Raw genomic sequence first — 20,922 nt, 5'->3', positions numbered from 1 at the left:
TCGCCCCGCCCCCGTGCCGGTCAAACCAGCGGCTGTTCTCGCCGCCGCCCAATGATTCCCCTCCTCCTAGGCACCCTGGCTCTGGCTAGGCGTAATAACGACTGGGGCGAGTAATCAGTGGTGTTCTCACAACTGTTCGGCGGTTCGCCGCGGTGAAACTGTAGCTTCGCTTCTCCCAGGACGGCATTGTTAGGCCTTTCGGGACATGACAACACGGCCTCGAGCTACAACCGGCAAGGAGAGAACAGAATCTCTACACGCTGCACAATCAAGGACCGGGCCCACGGGACAACGCAACGTCCACGTCCAATTCTCCGTAGCAAGCCCACTATCAGTAGTTACTAGAACAAACAGGGAAATGAGCTAGGTAGGGTAGAGCCGGTAGCGCTGCTGTACATGCCCAAAGCCGCCGACCCAACAGCCTACGCCCAAGTCCTAAACTCTATCGACCAACGAGTCGCCCATTCATTGGATCAGGGATTAGCCCCCGGGCCTCCCGCACGCCCATCGTCCGCAGCACAGGACGGGGGGATGATCTGATCTCTTGTTAAGCAATGCATCCACGATGGATTAGGCACGCATCATCTGACGCGGACAGCCGCTACTATGCTGCAGGAAGCTTCAGAGACAGCAACCAGCAAACAACCGAAACCGAAAGTGGGGAAGGGCTGAAAGATTCGGCGGATGCATACTAGTAGTTCAGCAGCCGGCGAAGCAACTGGGCGTCAGCACATGGCGGCCTAACAGCCTCCACGAGCGGACCTCACCGGCGGCGGCCGTTGCCGGGGCGAGCCCTGAAAGCAGCAGATCGGAACGGCAAAGCCGGATGGGTACAGGAAAAGGTTTTATTGGCAAAGCGTTTGAACAAATAATTGGTGAAGCTGATATTATACACGATGGGGGACCGAGGACACCCGTAAAGCACTTTTGAAGAAATAGTTTACTGTGGTCAACTTCCAAAAATCTGTGTTTTATTTTCTGCTTTTCCAAAACTTTGGGGGGTTGGAACCGGGTAAATTGACTGTAACTGACCACAGCTCTTAAAATCAGTTGCCAACTTGCCACCAGCTGTGATGACTTGGAACCTTGTGAGAGCATAAAGCATGTGCAGCAGCATCCGTCGGTTGAGCTCCAGGTACTTCGATCCCACTCCCCGGGACACGCATAACTTGTGTGTGCACAAAATCTGATGCCATCACATCTTCATGCGGAGACAGTTCAACAGATTCGTATTTACGGAAACAACTTCTTTAACCTGTTAATGGCAACACCAGCCGTCTTGTTCATCGGTTCTAGAACAAGGGCATGGTTGAAATCTGCAAATAAGCCATGGGCATACCATCAGGTCCAGTTCATTAGATAACAAACTAAATGGCATGAATTCTTTATCAGACACCAGAAGGGAAAGGTAGTAATCCAGCTCATGGAAAACCAGCAAACATAAACCCTTGTATTAAAGGGATAAAGGGCAAGACTGACCTTCAACAGCCTCCTTATAATAACCCATCATTTCCCTTGCAGTTCCTCTCCGTAAATATGCTTTCACGATCTAAAAAGAACATATATGCATTAAAGTAAGAACATATAGCAAATATGAAGTGACACATAATCAACCAGATTAAAAAGCGTCTACTTTAAAAAAAAAGAGTTCAATCCATAAGCAGGTTTGAATACAGATTCAAGGGTTCTTCGGAAAGAAAAATACAGATTCAAGGAAAAAGATAAAATTTATGAAATCTATATCCTACTTCCAATTCTAATTTAGCCTATACATTAGTATATTGTAAATAAATTGGGATAATGCTCATTCCATGTCATTCTGCAAAATCCAAGCATGACCCTCCACCAAAAAAAAAAAAGACATAACCTTTGGATCAAGATCAATGGCACTTGTGCAATCTGCCTCAGCTTGACGGTAGCTGAAAGGTCCAAAAGGTAAACCATCAATTAACAAATGAGTGTTAAGAAAACACTTACAATCAAATATACTCCGTATTGAACAAAAAAGTTGCTTTGGGGGGGGGGGGCATGCCTAGTTAGTTCAAGAAAGGCAGCAGCTCTGTTGCTATAGTATGTAGCCACTTTTCCATTTAATTTAATTGCTTCCGTATAGAAATTTACCGCCATTTGCCATTGTTTTTCCTTAAATGCAACATTACCCTGTCAAGAAGCACAAAATAGAATGAAAACCCAGTAAGAACAAACTCAAAAAAGGAAAATTATAACCTACTAATCCTCAAAGATAGATTTTGGTTCGCATTGCAACTTAGTGTTACTAGTCACAACACCTGCCTGAGCATGCATAGTTTGCAAAGTGTTGCACAGGAGTTAGAAAATTAATAAGATACATTCTACAAGCATGTGCAATAAGGAAACTCACTTTCTCTTTAGCAGTTTCAGCCGCTTCTTCATTCATCGCCTGTTTACTTGAAACATTAGATTTTGCCAGGATATCCACTTGCTCTTGGATGGTCGCATACATGGTTTGAATGGTATCCAATAAAAAACGATCACAACCGTGCCTTGCAATGAATGAAACCGAAACAGGACACTTGTCATGAGTACCCAAAGGAATCGAAACCTGAAATGGTCATCAAAATGCCTGCATTAGTACAGATCTAACAAAATGCACAGAAAATGTAAGGCCATGTGCTATGCAATTATATAAGGTTGACACTCATCTTAATCCAGACCTTATGCTTCCCAAACACATTCCCCCAATGGTAAAAGTATAAAGGCATGTTCAGGGCATTATCCATTCTAAAAGCCACTCCTATTTATACCCAGGTCCAAACCTAAATCCTAGAAGTAGTAATATTTTACAGCTCCATCACTCCAAAAATCATGTAACCTTCCATTGCTTAATTCTTTTGTTACTTGTTAACATGGTAGTGATCCGCTACAGTTTGGAATAACTTTTTGTAGAACTTTCATTTAGAATAAAGTTTCCCCTAAAAAGATTCCTTTCCATGAAAGATCTCCGTAAACTCTTCTGGCACCTCAACTTATGTTGTGTAAAGATCAACTGATCATCAGTTCATCACTCTAGGATTCTTTTCCCTGGCTCAACAATTCTTAGACATACTTAAGACACACTACAAGCTGTTATGCACTATAGGACACACATTACTTGAGTTTATATCCAGATAGTAGTTGTGAATTTATTTGTTCACTTAACTCGAGACCTTTGGCTTTGATACCATATTGAGTAGCATGCACCAACCAATTCAACCCAAAAGCTTAAGCTGATGGGAAGAGATCGGCAATTCACTCCAAGGGTGCAAAAGGGTGACCCTTAGGGGCACCTCCAACCCTCTTTAGTTCAAAATATTGTACTAGTTTTCCAAAATAAGATATTTGCACCCCTAACTTCAACACATACAACTGAATGTGTAATAGACATGCATGGAATGTTCAGTGTCCTTTCCAAAATGCCAATTGGAGACAAATAATTGCAACTTCATAAAGAAAAAGAAGGTTCAGCAGATCATTGGAGGAAAAGAAAAATAAGGTCATACAGTTTATGTGCAAGTAGCCCACATTTTCAGTGAAAGATGTGCTATGAATAGACTGTACCTGGCAACACCCGGACATACTAGCTAAAGATGAAAGGCATAATGTCTGGCAATTGTAGCTTTCAGAAGAGAGTTCCTTAGCATTAAGCTTTGGGGGGCATCCCAAAGCAATTGGAATGACCAAAATCCCATCATCCTGTGGATTAGCACATCATCAGAAAATAAGGCATTAGTACGAAACTGTTAAATACCAAGTAAGATGATAGCAAGCACATTCAAGGGTATCAACTTTTCTTAAAAACTATGAATTAGAAAACAAGAAGTATTGATAGAAGCACACGAGAAAGGAAATAATGCTCCATTAGAAAACAGATCAAGCAGGCAAAAGTTAAGTAATGTTTCTTTATCCACAAAGAGAAAAAAACAGTTGTTGCGCACACAGTGAGACAATATACTGAGCTGAAATAGCATATCCACAAAATTTCACCCCAAAAACCTTAATTTTCTGCAATGCTCCTTTGAGTGGTCAGTTGTACATGCTTGTAAGAAAACATGGCATTTTTCAGATTCAACAGTGAACAGATAAACGAAGAATAGAATTTGGTGCAAAAACAATACACATACATGGGTATTGGGGACAAGCACCAGTATCCATAATTGAGCACACAGTGTTTCTGATAACCATCAAAAGTTACTTTAGTGGAGAAACAATCATTATCACTTGCCAGGACAACTTTATCACTGTAAGCAACCCGTAACAAGATTTAGCCGGCATTTTTAAGTAATATTGTTAGCATGGGCTATAGCAAGTTCATGACTAAATAAATAAGTTCATTATGAAAGCAATGTTCCAGTACCTTAAGAAGCGCGCCTAGAGCCAAGCGTGCTTTGTTTCTCACATCTTGGTAGCCATCAATATCTGAATCACCATCCTCAGATAAATTACTGACTGTGCGAGCATCCACAGCAGGCTTGACTGAGTTTATCCACTCCATATGCTGATCTTTAAATTCATGCCTGGATCCATTTATGAATTAAAATTACAACACTGTATGACACCAAATTGCTACAATAGGACGAAGAGGGAGCTAACCAATACACTCAGAACTGATGAGCTGAAAACTACCAGATTACTCCCTAATACAATCAAGTAATGAGATATGACAAAAGACATGTGCTAAATCTTTATGGAGAACTAGAGCATTCGCAATCTTACACCACAGAATCTCCCAAATTAGGGCCTGAAGATGGGTGCTCTAGAAGTTTTTAGAGGTTAGTTAAAATTTGAACTAAATCTTAGTATTTGGATCCTAAACCTCTTTCCAAATGAACCATCACAGTATGGTGTCAAAAACCTATGACCCGCTACAACATAACTAACTAGACTACTGGAAACCATAGATTGAATACTACAAACAATATTTCACATCCAACCATCAATCCTTATTTCTTTAGAAACAACAGTGTGGCTTGTGTTAGAAAGACACATACTTGTGAAGAGATCGCATGGCATTACAAAGTGCCAGCAACGACGGGAACCTTGAATCCCCATTCTTATGCCCATTTGAATAGTTCCTCAGGCTGGATATTTTTGAAGATAAATAATTTTCAAGATTCATACGAGTGACTTGTCCTGAGAAAATAAACAAGAAAATCGTTCGAGGAAGTTAACTGTAAGAAATAATTCAAAAAACATCAAAATTAAATGAAGGAAACTGCAACGAGTGAACACATACTTCCAAAAAGCTTCTCCACCGATTTTGACACCACCTGAGTAAGCCTTCTAGCAGGTATCTTCGAAAGTTCAAAGCAATCATCAGCTATGTAAAAATGTCTAGGTGGGCGAATATCAGCATAATTAAGTCTAAGGAGAAGATGCCCAACACGACGCAACACACTTGGATCCCTTGCAAACCAGCCTGTAATAGAAGAAATAAAATATTGGGGCATGAAAAATTCAAAAGATTGAATCCAGAGCACAGCTCTGAAAAGGGTCACAACATCCAATACACATAAATTCCATACTCAGAAAAATAATTCCAGCAAGTACCTATTGTGTCCAGGCTAGGTGCAACAGGAATGATACCACCACTGGAAACAACAGCATGTGAAGGCCTGAACGCCAAGACACCGCAATAAGCACCTGGTATCCTTACTCCTCCAATTGAGTCAATACCTGCAAAACCAATTTTTTCTATATTATTCTCTATTAGCATTAATAAAATGAAAATGACATTGTAAGATGCAGAGAGTAATAATAATAGACCAAAGATCACTGTAAAAAGGTTCAGTAGGAACCAAGGCTCCAAAAAACCAGATTACGTTCAGGTTGGGATGACTGGTAACTGATTTTTTCAGTCTCATAGGGATGCAAGGTCATTTTCTGGGTCAGCTGATTAATTACAATGGCATGCCACTCTCATTCAGTTCTCCTGAATTAATTACGTAGAATGCCATTCTAGTCATTTTACCAAGTTTTTGGGTCAGCCCAATGACTCAAAATATCTATATCTTGCATCCTTAGTTAAAAATTTCTTTGTGTTCCCTTTTTTGCACATCGATCTATCAAAACAACATCTTTTGTAAACATTCAATGTTTAAAATCGCGGGCTATAAAATTTAGCGGGAGGCTCACCAAAATGCTACAGGCGCTATAGCGCCGCTATAGCTCCACTACAGCGGCAGCCTTATGCAGTAGCGCCAGCTGCTTCTGGCCGCTATAGTGGCGCTATTTCGACGCTATAGCACGCTATTTTTTTACATAATTAAGAATTAAGAAAACATCAGGATAAGATGACATAGTTCATACTTCATAACAGCATATCTCATAAGTTTCATAGTCATACACTCATACTCAATTACTACAGTTAAACAGTCATAAACTCATAAGTCCTAATAAACAGATAAATCGATAAACTAATTAAAAAGATAGCACCGCTATAAACAGATAAATCGATAAACACTAAAGTTTAAAGACTTCCTTACACACCAGGTAATAGCGCCGCTATATGATACGCTACGCTATTCCATTTAGCGGCGCTATTGCGTGCTATAGCTGCGATAGCACCCATAGCACAAAAATGTGCAATATCGTTTCGGCAATTGCTTTTGGACACTATTTTGGCGCTATAGCACGCTATTTTTTACAAACATTAGTATTAAAAGTTCAAAACTAGTATGAAAGCACCTCTTACCAGCTGGTACGGTGCGGTTATCAGACTAAAGTGATTAAGAAAAATAAATAAATAGATGCACATACCATAGGCCTGAGGAGAGCCTAGATGTGAGAAGCACATTAAAGTATGATTGTAGGGGCATATAGGGCTGAGCATGAAGGAATGGCAAACATCACAGTATCAGGATCAGGATAAGTTTGCTACATGGCAGAAGTTATTCTGGTAAAATTAAAATACGCTAAGAAGGCCAGTAATAAGAGAGCTGCAGATAAGAAAGTACAATGCACACACAAGCTGTCCAGAAATTCTACAAATAATGAAAAGAAAGGCTCACCCAGGGCAAAATCTACCATTCCTCCAGCAACTGCAACAGCCGATCCGCTTGAGCATCCACCTGGCACTCGATCCGGAGCAGCAGGATTTGTTGGGGTATCAAAATGCTTATTCTCTCCATGGATACTGAAGAAGTAATGTGCATTAAGTCAAACGCACAACAGGCAAATGAAAGCTAAAAAAATGAAGTCTAGTAAATGCGAATAACATTTGTTGTCATTATGATATGTACGAAACATTAGAAGCAGCAAGAGACAAGCAGAATCCAGCTCCTCGGAACAAACATCCAGGAAAAACCTTTTACCTGTATGCCATCTCGTCAATAACAGTTTTCCCAACACAAACAGCACCACCATCAACAAGAGCTGAAACCACCGGAGATGTTTGCGTCTCTGCATCATGTGTCTTTGCCCATTCAAGACTACCAAAACTTGTAATATAACCACTGACATGCAATCTGCAAATCATCAAAGTACATATTTATGCTCAAGGGTAAATAATGCAAGATGCAGCACCATTACAACTGTACTAATGATCTGCCAATTCTCAGTTCCACAAATCATGACATTAACTATTTTTATGTAACAATTTGAAAGAAAAAAATGATCTCAAGATTGGGCAAGCATTTGTATTAAATCTCTTTGTCATGGTGTGTTTGCAACAATAGCAAACATTTTATCTACATTTACAGATTAAAAAGGTCTCCCAAAACAGCAGCAACCTTTTGCCATAATGTAGCTTGAAAGAATCAAGATCAACCATGAAACTGTTTTTCTCCCAAAAAATATACGTTAAGCACATGAACACTATCAGTGAGTAGCAGAGGCAAATCAAAGAATAAAAGCGGCTGATTGCAACTCAGCAAAACCAATGAAGTAAATTCCATCAAACATTTATTCTTTTAATGCATAAAAACATGCCACACTGATATATATTAGACATTTATATTTAGAAATGCATCAGGGAAGACCATGAAGGACAATGTATCTAATGAGGGGCGCACCCAATGGTGTAGCAGGGAGGGGAGGGCAGGGAATAATAATTCTTAATAATCACACAGTTCCTACAGTACACAAAAATAGTTAGTTCACTACTGTCACGCTATAGACAGAGTAGTCACAACAAATACAATTACAAATATTTTTGTTGCGTTGTTTCTAAGGAATTAGTACTGCTGATTTCACATATTCTACTATACTTGGAGTCCTTTTATGAAAAACTAATCGCACAACCTTCTATTTGCATGCTTAAAATTTAATTGCTGCAAAAAAAGTAGCAACATCACATCCGGACTGTCATGAAATGTACAAAAGTTTAAATTTCAAGATGCTTGTTTTTCGTATAACAATCACAATGAAGACAATATAAAAAAAACAGTTTTGATTAAATATTGCATTACAATTTACATTGACTTTTTGCTCAACACCCTCCACCATGCACACATCGCATATAGAGAATGAAAAGTGTATGGCTATCCTTTCAATGATGCATGCCAATCCATGTTTTTGTATTCAGGAATATTTTCTCAAATTTGGATCCGCCCCACATCCATCAATCAATCCTCACACTATTTTGTCTATAGCACACTAACCTAGCAGAAACAGGATTATTATTATTTTTTCCAGTGAGTTCAGCTTGACATGACCAACCCACAGGTTCTGAATCACAATTTGTAAATATATGAGTAGGTTGGGTAATAAGCAACCGAAAATGGTTTGAGGAATGAATAAATATATCTTAAAACAAGCTTAGAATATCTTACTGCCAACAATGGCTTTATGCATATATATAGCATCACCTGGCTATAATGCACAGTAGCAAATACCATACAGCTGCAGATAGCATGAGATAGCTGGCATGCAAAATATCATGTTGAAACTGATAAGAGTACTAACTTATGTCTCAAGTTCTCAATGCAAAGCACTTCGTTAATTCTTTGAAAGAAGGAAAAAAACAGATTTCAACAGTTTATTTAATACAGAAAGCAATAATTTTCATGAAACATGCAGGATACTAGAGTTGCTTGGACAAAAAATTGTAATGCCTAATTTCCCCTGTACAATACATGTTTGTAACTCTTCATCTAATTGACCCCCCAGTCATGATCCAACTAACAATTTATTGCCATGGAAAAGCTAAGGGACAAATTTCACGAAGAGGGTAACTGGCTCATCATGATGACAGTGATTTGTAACTGAAAGACTAGTAACCAAGGTGAGCAAACCCCAAACTGCTTTCTCATGCTGCACGCAGAACTTCGCCTCACTATGTGTTCTGCGCTATTGACCATGCATAGTTTTATGGCAGGTAATTGCAAAACCCATCATTAAGTGAGCTCAGTTCTATTCATGTTCCTTTGTAGTCCCTTGTTTTGGCATCAGGAAAGTTATGCGTGAAGCTATCTGTTGTGAAGCTGCAAAAACATATTCACTTTTGCAAAGCAAACGAAGATGCACAATCATGTTTCATTGCAATAGATAAGAGCAAAAGCATGCGATATTTCGATGTGAATGACATCCAAATCATGCCAAATGAATTTATGGCGCCCTAGCGCAGTTCCAGCGAAAAATCCCCACAACGCACAACAACAGACCTGATAGCGATACAATGCCAATATAATCCAAGTGAATCAAATTACCAATCATGCAGCTCTACAAAGCTTCCCACCGATCCAAATCAGATGCTAAAACATATAATTAGCTAAACACGATGGTTCGTGGGCCGCGAGAACTTACGCGTCAGCGATGGCGAAGCAGAGACCGGTGAGCGGGTGGGGCGCCTGCGGCGGCGGAGGCTGCGGCGGCGGGAGGAGCTCGAGGCGGGCGATGAAGGCGCCGTGGTCGGGGCGCGCGGGGCGCTTCAGCTTCCGCGCCGCCAGCAGGACCCCGGCGATGCCGAGGCCGAGCAGCACCCATAGGTTGGCGGCGGCCCCCGAGGACGCCATGGGCAACAGGGGAGCGGGCTCGTCTGCTCCGCGCGGGCGAAGGGGAATTCGAGGGCTAGGGTTTTAGCGCGGCGCCGGGGGGTTTCGAGGCGAGCGCACGGGCGCAGAGGAGGGCGAGGGACGGCGAGGGGTGGAAGAGGAGGCAGGCGAGGCGGCGTGGGAAGAGGAGTTCGCGTGGTGGATAGATAATACCGCCGCGGGTGTTTGGCTTGCCAGACCTAAATACCAGCCGAGGAAAAGAAACTTAATCGTTAACTCCTTATGCTTAGATTGAACTGGAAATTACGTCGAGTGCAGCTCAAACTCTGCACTTGCATTGAAAATGTCTTCGCGATCGCTAGCGTAAATTAACTTTTAGAGTAAATTTCATTGGCGGTTCTTAAACTTATTCCGAACTCTTATCCTTGGTCCCGCCGTCCAGCCGTCGATACTCTTAAAATACACATTATAGTTCTTAAATTTGTCTCACGCTCTCAGCCTTATATTCTCAAAATGCATATAATGATTCGTAAACTTATTCCACGCTCTCAAACAAGTCCATATAGTTTCAAAATATTTTAAAAAAGATTATGAATTGTTTCAAATTTTTAGGATCTCAAATCAAGTTCTAATCTCACTCAAAATTGACAAAAAAATCATGATAATATTTGATGATTCCCAGAGTTGCCATTTTAATACATTTATTTAAAAGTGATTTTATTTTAAATATTAGAATAATATTAAAATTATTTATCCTTCGCACTAAAAAATCTGAGAGAATAAAAATAATAATTCAAATCTAGGTCTAAATATTTTGACATTCTAAAGTAAATTTTGGATCCACTTTGAGTGAGAATTGAACTTGATTTGAAATCCAAACAAATTTAAAATGATTTGCAAAAGTTTTTCTAAATAAATAATACTTTTTAGAAGCACATGGACTAAGATGAGAGTGTAGGAGAAGTTTAAGGACTAGGATAAGAATGTGGGATAACTTTACAGAACATTATGTGGACAAGTTTAAGATTCGGGATGAGAGTGTGGAAAAAGTTTAAGGACTACGAATGAGACATTCTAATGTCTAGTCACTACTAATTGGTCTTTTTTCTAAAGCCAACTAATATCTGCTAATCTCAAGAAAACAGCACCCAATCATCACTATATCCTTTTTCTCATTGCCCTTAAATCCATTGGATCCTTATTTGAAATTCTGCCATGAAGTATCAGCCAGCCGTAAACATGTTCTGCGTGCCAAACTGCCAAAGTCGCTGATCACATTCACATGATGCATCTAGCAAGTCTTCATTCCTTTTCTCCGTCATTATCGTGGGCTGTGGCGAATCAAATAGTTGAGTTTATTGTCCGGCGTGTTAAGGTGAACTTGTTAATATACCGTTTGAAATTTTATCTCCAAAAAGTAGTGTATAATTAAAAAAAACTGATTTGAACATTTTGCTTTTGGAAACTTGGGGGGAAAATTTAATGTTTAAGGCCCTAATCTGTCCATACAGACAACAACTTCTTGATAAGCTGTTTACTTATATAAAAGTTAAAAATGCAATTTATCGTAGTAACAGCAAACCTGTATAAAGCACGTAAAAATTCTCAAAGCAGCTTGTTTCCTTTCTTGTCCATGTGGAAAAGAAAACAATACTCCTATTTATTTTTTTCTTCGACATTGATTACCCCAACAAACTTCTTTACTTGCACCAATGGTTCACTAGCGTGCTAATCAAGTTTTCACATCCATCATTAAGAGTACTGTGAGAGCATGAAGTGAACAACTATATCCATGCATATTTTTTTTGTACCATCAAATGGAGTCCTTTGATTGTTTGTTCTCCGGCCTTCCCATTTGCCCCGGGGACCAATGTTATCCATTAGAGAGACTGTTTCTTTAAAAATCGCAGAAAATTCAAGGGCCGCTAGTAGACGTAGCTCCGAAACTGATGAAAAATATGCAGCATGCCAGCATCGTCATGAAACACAGTGCAAATCGATGCCTCGTGTAATCGTTTCAATCGAATGCTCTTCAAAGTCTTCTGATTTTGACATACTAATTTATATACTCGATGGTACTGTTATTTGATATCAATTTGTAGCTTTGAAAGAGCAAATCATTGCATTCTATTGATGGTACTGTTATAGCTCTAATGATCCGTAGGACCTCTTTCTCACGTCTCTTGAATGATCTAAGAATTCCAACGATGTATGGTCCCAAATGGTTGCCAGTTTCTCTCTATCCGAATGAAAAATGGTTCCCAGGTATCCCGGGGACAGAGAAAAAACAGCCTATTACGTTTTACTTCCAGTCACTACTTTTGCTCTAGTTCCGAAAATTCTGAAGAATAGTCTGACATCTTTCAGATCTTGCCATTATCAAACACATCCACACCCCTTGGACAGTTGGACACACATATCAACAACTTGATCGTGTCCTCGCAGCTCCAGTGTCCCAAAAGGAAGAACCCTGCACACCGGTCCGTCCACGACAAGGTGAGCTCGAGCACGCAAGAAACACACGAGAAAGAAAGGAAACGAAGAGGAAGGGCACGGGCAGCGAAGGCGACGAGCCGGGGCAGTTTGACTGCGGCGACGTTATTGTTGCCTGGTGCATGGGCGCCAGGGTTTTTTTTTTACCACTAGCTAGACTTAAATTTACCATTTACTTCTGCAAACTCTTCTATACTTTTTAAGATGTGCATCATGGTAAATCTAGTGCTAGCTTCGCCTGGCTGAAGCGGGCACTTGGGCTCGAACCCAGCCCGGCCCAATGCCGCGCGAAAGAAGATGATGTGCGGTGGCCGGTGGGTTGGTGTTGCCGAGGCCCGAGGCAGCCGGTAGGTGAAGGCCCAAGTGAACCAACGAATTAGCCTGATTAAAATTATAGAATCGATCATATCGATCCCGAATTCTCCGTCGAACTCCTGTCCGACGGTGCTCCCCACACTTGCGGAGATGCCGGCGCACGTACGATGCAGCGACCGGGGGGCGAGCGGCGAGCGCGCGAGCAAGAGCGGCTGCCGGCGGCGCGGATGAACGGAGCAGGAGCAGGCCAGTCGCAAGCGTCAGCTCGACGATGGGAGATCGACTGTTAGGGTGTGTTCGGTTGCTGGGTCGGGGTGGGTTGGGACGGGTCCAACCCAGTTGAATCCGCGTTTGGTTGGAGGTTTGATATGGATTGGGTTGAACCCGAAGGGGTATATTCCCCTCAGATGCGGGTCGGAGTGGTCCGCTCAAATCGAGCGGACCACTCCAACCCACTTCGACGCCGTCTCGGCTCCGTCCGCGGGGGCGTGGGCGACGGCCGCGAGGCCGAGCTCGCGGGGGCGGGGGCGGGCGGAGCACCGGCGCTACCGAGCTCGTCGGCGGGCGGGCGGAGCTGCCGGCGTGGGGGGCGGGCGGAGGAGCTCGGCGGTGTAGGGGCGGGTGGGGCTGTGCGGCGCGCCCGTGGGCAAGGAGGAGGAGGTGCCATGGCCATGGGGGCTGACCTCGAGCTGGGGGGAGCCATGGGGGCCGACCTCGATCTGGGCGGCCATGGGGGGCGAGCTCGAGCTGGGCGGCCATGGCGGGCGAGGTCGATCTAGGAGGCCATGGCGGGCGAGAGGGAGTGGGCGGCGCCAGTGAAGGCTGCGGCGAGCGGCGCGGGGCGGGGCGGGTGCAGTACTGGTGGGCGGAGGAGGCCGCCGGCGGTGCAGGGCGGGCGGACGAGGCCAGCGCCGGCGCGATGGCGGTGGCGGAGCGGGCGGAGGGAGCCGGCGTGGGCGTGGGCGGGCGGAGGAGGCCGGCGCCGGTCCGGCGGGGCCGAGCATCGAGCTCGACGAGAAAGAAAAGGATGGAAGAGAAAGAAAAAATAGAGGGGATGACAAGTGGGCCCATAGATGACTATTTTAACGGTGTCAAAATAAACCACAACCTATTCCTTTGCAACCCTCTAACCAAACAAAAAATTAGGTCGGACCCAACCCTCTCAACCAAACACTAGATGGGTTGGACCCAACCTTAAAAACAAGGATGGACCCAACCCATCCCCAAACCAAACACATGCTTAGATGTCAACCTACTCCACCTTCTGCTTGTCATTCGCACATGGCGACAGGCGCACAGCAATGGCAGATCGACGATGGGAGCATGCGCGGCCGTCTGCGAGATCAGAACCCTAACTAAAATAAGTCCCGGCCCGTGAACGCAACAAAACATTTTATTCTCCCGCCGGAAAGAGCGCTTTTTTCATTTTTATATTAAAAAAACAAAATTTCAAAAATATACGCCGAATAGAGAAATTTTCAAAAATGAGTGCCTGTCGCCCCCTAATGGGCGACAGGGTGGGCGACAGGACCTAAATGTAAAAAAAATACATTTAGGTTCTGGCACCCAGGGCGCATTAAATAATAAACTTGTAAAATCGATATAAAATCGTAGAAAAATAAAAAAAATACAAACTCAACTGTTCTGAATTCTATGAAACAAGATATACAACTTTTGTTACATAAAGTTTTTCATTTGATCAATGTATCTTGCTCTATTTTAAATACCAGTTTAATGCACTTTTATTTAAATATCAAGATCCATCCTTTGGATGCATGTAATCTTTGGCCAAAGTGTTGCATATGGTGAGCATAGGCTTGTACAAAATTGGTAGGCCCAGAAAACATTTCTAGAATAAGTTTTTAAATTAGATCTTGCAATATGTCTAGTTTAAATGTGTTATTTATCCATGCTGCTATACTGAGTATTAGAAGCCATAACTTTTACAATACCATTATTTTATTTACTAAGAGCTATAAAAAAAGTTTTGTAAATTTTAGATAAGCACAACTAGACCAAATGTATTATTTTAGATTTTTATAGGTACAAGAACTATTTTTCTTGATTTAGATACATTGATCAAATGAAAAACTTTATTTAACAAAAGTTGTAGATATTATTTCATAGAATCCAGAACAGTTGAGTTTGTATTTTTCCGATTTTTCTACGATTTTATATCGATTTTATAAGTTCACTGTTTAATACGCCATGGACGCCAGAACCTAAATGTAATTTTTTTTACATTTAGGTCCTGTCGCCCACTGAAAGGGCGACAGGCACCCTGTCGCCCATTAGTGGGGTGACAGGCACCCATTTTTGAAAATTTCCCTATTCGACATATATTTTTGAAAATTTGTTTTTTTAAATATAAAAATGAAAAAGGCGCCCGGAAAGAACCACCCCAAAGAGGGCAGCGGCGGCCCATCCCACCACCGTTTTCTGCGCAGGCCGCGCTGGCTCGGCCGGCGTGGTGCACTGGTGCATGCACAGGGACAGGGCAGGCACAGCACAACGCGCGCGGCGATCTCTTGTCCCCGCCGCATGATGTCACCTGGCCAGGGTTTACAAAACCGGTGGGAACCGGACCGATTTGACCGGTCCGGTTACCGGCCCAAATTCAAAATTCAAATTGGATTTTTCAAAAAAAAAATGAAAAATTCCTAAAAAATTTCAAAAAATACTTTAAGGTGTGACGAATCTAATGGTGTCAAATTTTCTCAAAAATTCGTACGTTTAACATACTTTTCCGGCATTTAAAGTTAAACCAAAAAAGAAAAGAAAAAAAATGAGACGGCCCATCAAGACCCACTTGGTAAACCGGTCAAACCGGCTGGTAAACCGGTTAAATCTGCCAGTATACCGTTCTAAACCGGTTACACATGTGATTTTAAATTTGGATTTGAATTCAAACTGGTTAAACCGGCCGGTATACCAGTACGAACCGGTTGAATTGAGTTTTTTGAATTGAATTCGATCGGTACCGACCGGTTTCTGACCAAACCGGACCGGTATACCGGTACCGGACCCCGGCGGTTTGGCCGGTCCGGTCGGTAAATGAAACCTGCACCTGGCGCGCCCGTGAGCTAGCCAACAAGGCCCGGGGCGGTCACGGGACGAATACAACCAAGCGCGCGCGCGCCACCCCACCCCATCTTTTCTTCGCTCACCTTCCCCGCTCCTGCCCGTCTTCCCTTCCCGATCTCCAGTCTTCTCCCCTCTAAATCAGCGCCAGCCCCAGCCGCAACTGCAGTCGGGATCAGTTCACCGCCCCCTAGATAATATAAACCTCGCTCGCCTCGCCGAGGACGGCGGCGGCCGCGGCGTCACGAGACCCGGCAGCCGCGCGGCGGGAGATTTCCTTTTTCTAGAGGTCGCGAGAGGATGGCGCGCGGCAGCTCCTGGCGGCGCGCGGTGGCCGGCGTCGTCATCGCCGTCTGCGCGGCCGCCCTCGCGCCGCCCGCCGCCGCGCTCGACATCGGCATCCAGTCCGCCGGCGACGGCGCGGTACGTACACGCGGTACCATAATTATCTCTCGTCGATTGTGCTCTTTGATCGATTTGATCCGCCGCGCGCGTGCAGAGCAAGCAGCAGGCGTGCAGCCGCACGTGCGAGTCGGACCACTGCACGAGTACGTACTACTACCACCACCACAATTCCTAAGTATTAATTACCCAGCTTACTCAATTATTATTAAGCTAAGAGCGTTCGGCCTGATCTGCACACAGCGCCGCCGTTCCTGCGCTACGGCAAGTACTGCGGCATCCTCTACAGCGGCTGCCCCGGCGAGGCGCCGTGCGACGCGCTCGACGCCTGCTGCATGCACCACGACAACTGCGTCCAGGCGAGGAGTACGTTCAGCTAGCTGCTTGCAACACTTACCTTCCCAGCAATCGAATTCACCTCAATTATCGATTTATCGGGTAGCTCGTTCCGAGTCCTGGATCATATCCTCAACTCAAGGACACGCGCATGTGTGTATGCAGAGGACTACCTGAGCACGGGGTGCAACGAGGCGCTGCTGGACTGCCTGGCGAGGCTGCGGGAGGGCGCGTCCACGTTCGAGGGCAACAAGTGCATGATCGACCAGGTCATCGACGTGATCTCGCTCGTCATCGAGGCCGCCGTCGTCGCCGGCAGGGTGCTGCACAAGCCGTAGCACGCGGTGGGCGCCGAACCACTGCTTGCTTGGTTGCTTGCTCGGTAGGTGGGTGGTACATCTTTTGCGTGCTCGGTGTAGGGGTGGTGGTGGTGTCCTGACCGGTTGCTGGCCGGGGGCCCCGGGCTGCGTCGGCTCACATGGCGGCTTGCGTCGTGCGCTACCTAGTGGCTCCCAGCCCGGCCAAAACTTACAACAAGGTGTATATGGAGGTAAAAAAAGAAGAAGAAAACTTGGGTTGGGTGTTTTTGGCTCAATGATAGCGCATCCGTGTCACTGTCACCGTTTGTTTTTTACTGTATAAGTACAAAGAAAGCTTGCTCGTGCTGGTTTTGGTTTTATAATCTGCAATCTATTACTCTGCACAAGTGCATCGATCAGCAACTCGCGTCGTTGAAATAGATGTACGCCGTGTCCTGTGCTCGGATCATGTGATGGCAGAAACAATCTTGATTTGCATTGCGATCTTGGACGTGTACTGCTGCCGGGTCGATTTTGTGGTCCTGTAACTTGTTTATTTCTTCCTTTCTTGAAAGGGCATCCGCGCCAACTGAATCTTTTTTTCAACAAGGAAAATTTAATTTAACTGTAATGCTAGGGATAGAGCGCAGGGTTCACCAAACCGGTGGGAACCGGTCAGGTTTGGGCCGGTACCAAACCGGCCCAAATTCAAAATTCAAATTTGAATTCAAAAAATGAAAAATTCCTAAAAATACTTCAAGGTGCGACGAATCTAATGGTGTCAAATTTTCTCAAAAATTCATTCATTCAGTATAATTTGCGGAAATTTGAAGTTAAATCAAAAAAGAAAAAGAAAAAGAACGAACGGCCCATTAAGGCCCATGCCGCGCGAGCGTCCAGTTAACCCCACTAGGGGTAACCCTCAGCCCCGACGCACCCCCTCAGTCTGCTCCCCCCTCACTCGCGCCAGGTCCGCCGCCAGGACGCCCCGTCCGGCGCTCGACCCCGGCAAGACGGCCGCGGCGCGCGGCTAGCCGGTCAGGCGGCCCGGTAAGCCGGGCCCTACCGGTCCCGACCGGTTAACTGCCTGGGAAGCTCTGTTTACCGGCCCGGAGAGGCGGTAAACCGGCCACGAGCGGCGGTAAGCTGCGGCCAGGTAAGATTCCCCCCTATGATTTAGAGTATTAGATGATTTGTTTTAGAATTTTGGTGTATGACTTAGGTGTATTTAGAATGTATGTAAGATTTATTTGTATTAGATGATTTTTTGCACTATGTAGTAGGTTTTAGGTAGATTTGATTTAGGTGTATTAGATGATTTGTGACACTATGAATTAGGAGTTAGAATATTAGATGATATGTTTTTGTTGTCCATGTATGCATATAGACAATGGCAGGGAGAGATGTTGTATGGGAACACGGTGAAAATCTTTATCCCGGATGGCGATGCAACTATTATCGTACGCAGAAAGGAGGAGGTGGTGCGACTAGATTGAAACAACATTTGGCTGGGCGCTGGGGCAGAGGTGGTCCATTGCAGGAATGTGCCACCTGATGTGCGGGACTTCTTTCAGCGTGAGTTGGATAGGGCAAAGAAGGCAACTGCTGACCGGGCCCGAGAGAGGTTGAGACGAGAGAAGGCTGTAGCGGAGGGAAACTATCCCTGGTGATGAAGAAGATGAGGAAGGCTCAGGTGCAGCGTGCCATGGATCTATCGAGAGCGGAAGCAGATTTCCGCGCGGGGGGGGGGGGGGGGGTGGAACAGAGAGGAGGTTCATATGAGCGTGGAGGGGGTAGTGGTTCGACGAGGGGGAATGTTATGCAGAGGATGTTTCGAAGGACCACTTCGCAGAGGGAGAGTCCTGTGGTGGAGGACTATAACTTGGCAGTTGGTGGGAGAAGAGGAATGACGCAACCAAGGATTGATACAGGCTCCTGGACGCAGAAGGGTAAGAATGCAAAGGAAGCTATTGGTAAAGCTTGGTCAAAGTTTTTCCATATTGCAGGAGTACCTGGAAGACAGGCTGACAGTCCATACTTTGTCAGCGCGGTCAGGGAGACACAGAAGTGGGGTAAGTCTCCTTTCATTGGAATAATACCTATGAGCTTACATTCTTGTGTCTCATGATTTTAATATGGTTGCAGGTGAAGGTATCGCATCACCCACTGGACGGGATAGTTGATAGGCAAGTACCTTGATCAGAACGAGCAAGACTTGAAGACGAGGTACGTAAAGTTTCAGAAAGACTGGCCTTTATTTGGCGTCACGTTGATGTGTGATTCATGGACTGGCCCGACGAGAATGAGTGTCATCAACTTTTTGATATATTGCAATGGGGTCATGTGGTTCCATAAATCTATTGATGCGAGTGGAAGAACTCAAGATGCTGCATATTTGATCAAGGTGGTCCCTAAACATGTTCCATTCACATTGACTATGTTTTGATATGTTACTAAACAATATGTCTTTGTTTGCAGGAGATTCGAAAGGTGGTGGAAGAGATTGGACCGGAGAATGTCGTGCACGTAGTCACCGACAACGGCTCGAACTATAAGAAAGCATGCAAGGAACTACTAATTGAGGTGTATGAACACATAGCTTGGACACCTTGTCTAGCACACACAGTCAATTTGATGTTGAAGGATATAGCTCGAAGGCCTGAACTTGGTGTTATGATTAAGCAGTGCAAGTGAATTTCAAATTAGGTTACACAATCATGGTCAGTTGAATACAATGATGAGAGACGCAATCGGTGGTGAGTTGGTCAAGTGGAATGCCACTCGATTTGGAACCAACTACATATTCCTAAAGAGCATCTATCGGAAACGTGATCGTTTCATGCAGTGGATGGCATCTACTGAGTTCCAACACAGCAAATGGGCGAATACCGAAGATGGTAGATTTACTCATGCAAGTTTTACAAGTATGGAGTGGTGGGATGCATTGAAATATATCATCGACACGGTTCAACCAATATACAAGTTCCTCCGCTTCGCTGATCAGGACAAGAAGCCGAACATTTGCGAAGTCGTGATGGCCTACCAGGCTATGAAACATGAGCTGCGGTCTTTCTTTGGAACAAATGTTTCCACATTGAAGGAGTACATTCAGGTGGTGGACGAGAGGTTAGGTGACGTGTTCATAGGCACGTATGTGGGTCCAGGTAAGCACACACGAGTCATCTATTTTTAAACTCTATTGACCTGATGCTTATTTGAAGTGATTTAAATTTTGCAGCTGCTGTCCTAAATCCGAGGTATGCATATACGATGGATCCAACTCAACAAATGCTTCGTGGACTCAAGGATACATTTCAGCACATGACGGATATCCAGAACGCCGTGCAGGCATTGCAGGAGTTTGACGTGTTTCTGTTATCGCCATAAATTAACATGGTTAATTAATGGGCCGCGAGTGAGTTGGGCTTAATGAAGAAATTAAAGAAGGGTTACGAATCGGCTCCTGCGCGAGCATTTGGGCCATGTATCCTTAGATTTAGTTCAGATTGAGTTAGAGATAGAGTCCGATATGGACACATTAGTTTAGATTGTTTCCCAAGTCTCCGGACTATAAATATGTACCCTATGGTATTCGTAAAAAGTAAGAACGTCATCACGTTTTGCAACAACACATTGGCGCAACGCCGCCCCTAATTCTAGGGTTTCATCCAAGTAAGCGCCATGCTGCCCTGATCGTCTTCTTGCGATCAGGGCAGCATTGTTCTTGCCTTTACCTTGGTATTACTCGTACTGAAGCGTTTTTGATGGCGAGTAGTACTAGTTATCTTGATGTTCGTAGTATGGCTTTTAGTAGATCTATCATGCTCTTATTGTTTACCATCTACGAATATCATGTTTTCTCTATGTGTTCATGCTTGATCTTAAGCTAGTTCTTGTTGCATAGAATTAGTTGCATGGAGACAACACCTTGCTTCTTTTCTATCTAGTAGATCCAATCTGTTACAGTTTGTTATTTTTTATAAGAATTAGCTCAATATCTGCTAGGTTAGGCCCTGCAAACGGATTGGATGTTCCGGTGATGTAATAGA

At 44.0% G+C, this 20,922-nt stretch overlaps 2 protein-coding genes across 2 annotated transcripts; one reads left to right on the top strand and one right to left on the bottom strand.

Annotated features, from left to right (window-relative positions):
- Positions 1-827: 827 nt before the first annotated feature.
- Positions 828-10,186, bottom strand: LOC120650044 (outer envelope protein 64, chloroplastic-like). Its single transcript, XM_039927000.1, has 13 exons — positions 9,760-10,186; positions 7,329-7,481; positions 7,026-7,150; positions 5,566-5,691; positions 5,252-5,434; positions 5,007-5,148; positions 4,373-4,532; positions 3,577-3,711; positions 2,381-2,581; positions 2,033-2,160; positions 1,868-1,919; positions 1,480-1,549; positions 828-1,316 (listed from the first exon to the last, which is right to left on the bottom strand). The coding sequence occupies exons 1-13, from the start codon at positions 9,966-9,968 to the stop codon at positions 1,234-1,236; spliced, it is 1,767 nt and encodes a 588-aa protein (XP_039782934.1). The 5' UTR covers positions 9,969-10,186; the 3' UTR covers positions 828-1,233.
- Positions 10,187-15,872: 5,686 nt separating this feature from the next.
- On the top strand, positions 15,873-17,292 carry LOC120650043 (phospholipase A2 homolog 3-like). The gene is made up of 4 exons (XM_039926999.1): positions 15,873-16,259; positions 16,336-16,384; positions 16,482-16,604; positions 16,740-17,292. Exons 1-4 carry the CDS (start codon positions 16,137-16,139, stop codon positions 16,910-16,912), a joined length of 468 nt encoding a protein of 155 aa, XP_039782933.1. The 5' UTR covers positions 15,873-16,136; the 3' UTR covers positions 16,913-17,292.
- The last annotated feature ends 3,630 nt before the right edge of the window (positions 17,293-20,922 follow it).

Source organism: Panicum virgatum, chromosome 9K, assembly GCF_016808335.1.
Source record: "Panicum virgatum strain AP13 chromosome 9K, P.virgatum_v5, whole genome shotgun sequence".
NCBI lineage: Eukaryota > Viridiplantae > Streptophyta > Magnoliopsida > Poales > Poaceae > Panicum > Panicum virgatum.
The sequence above is the reverse complement of the archived record's forward strand: the minus strand, read 5'-3'. Positions and strand labels throughout refer to the sequence as shown.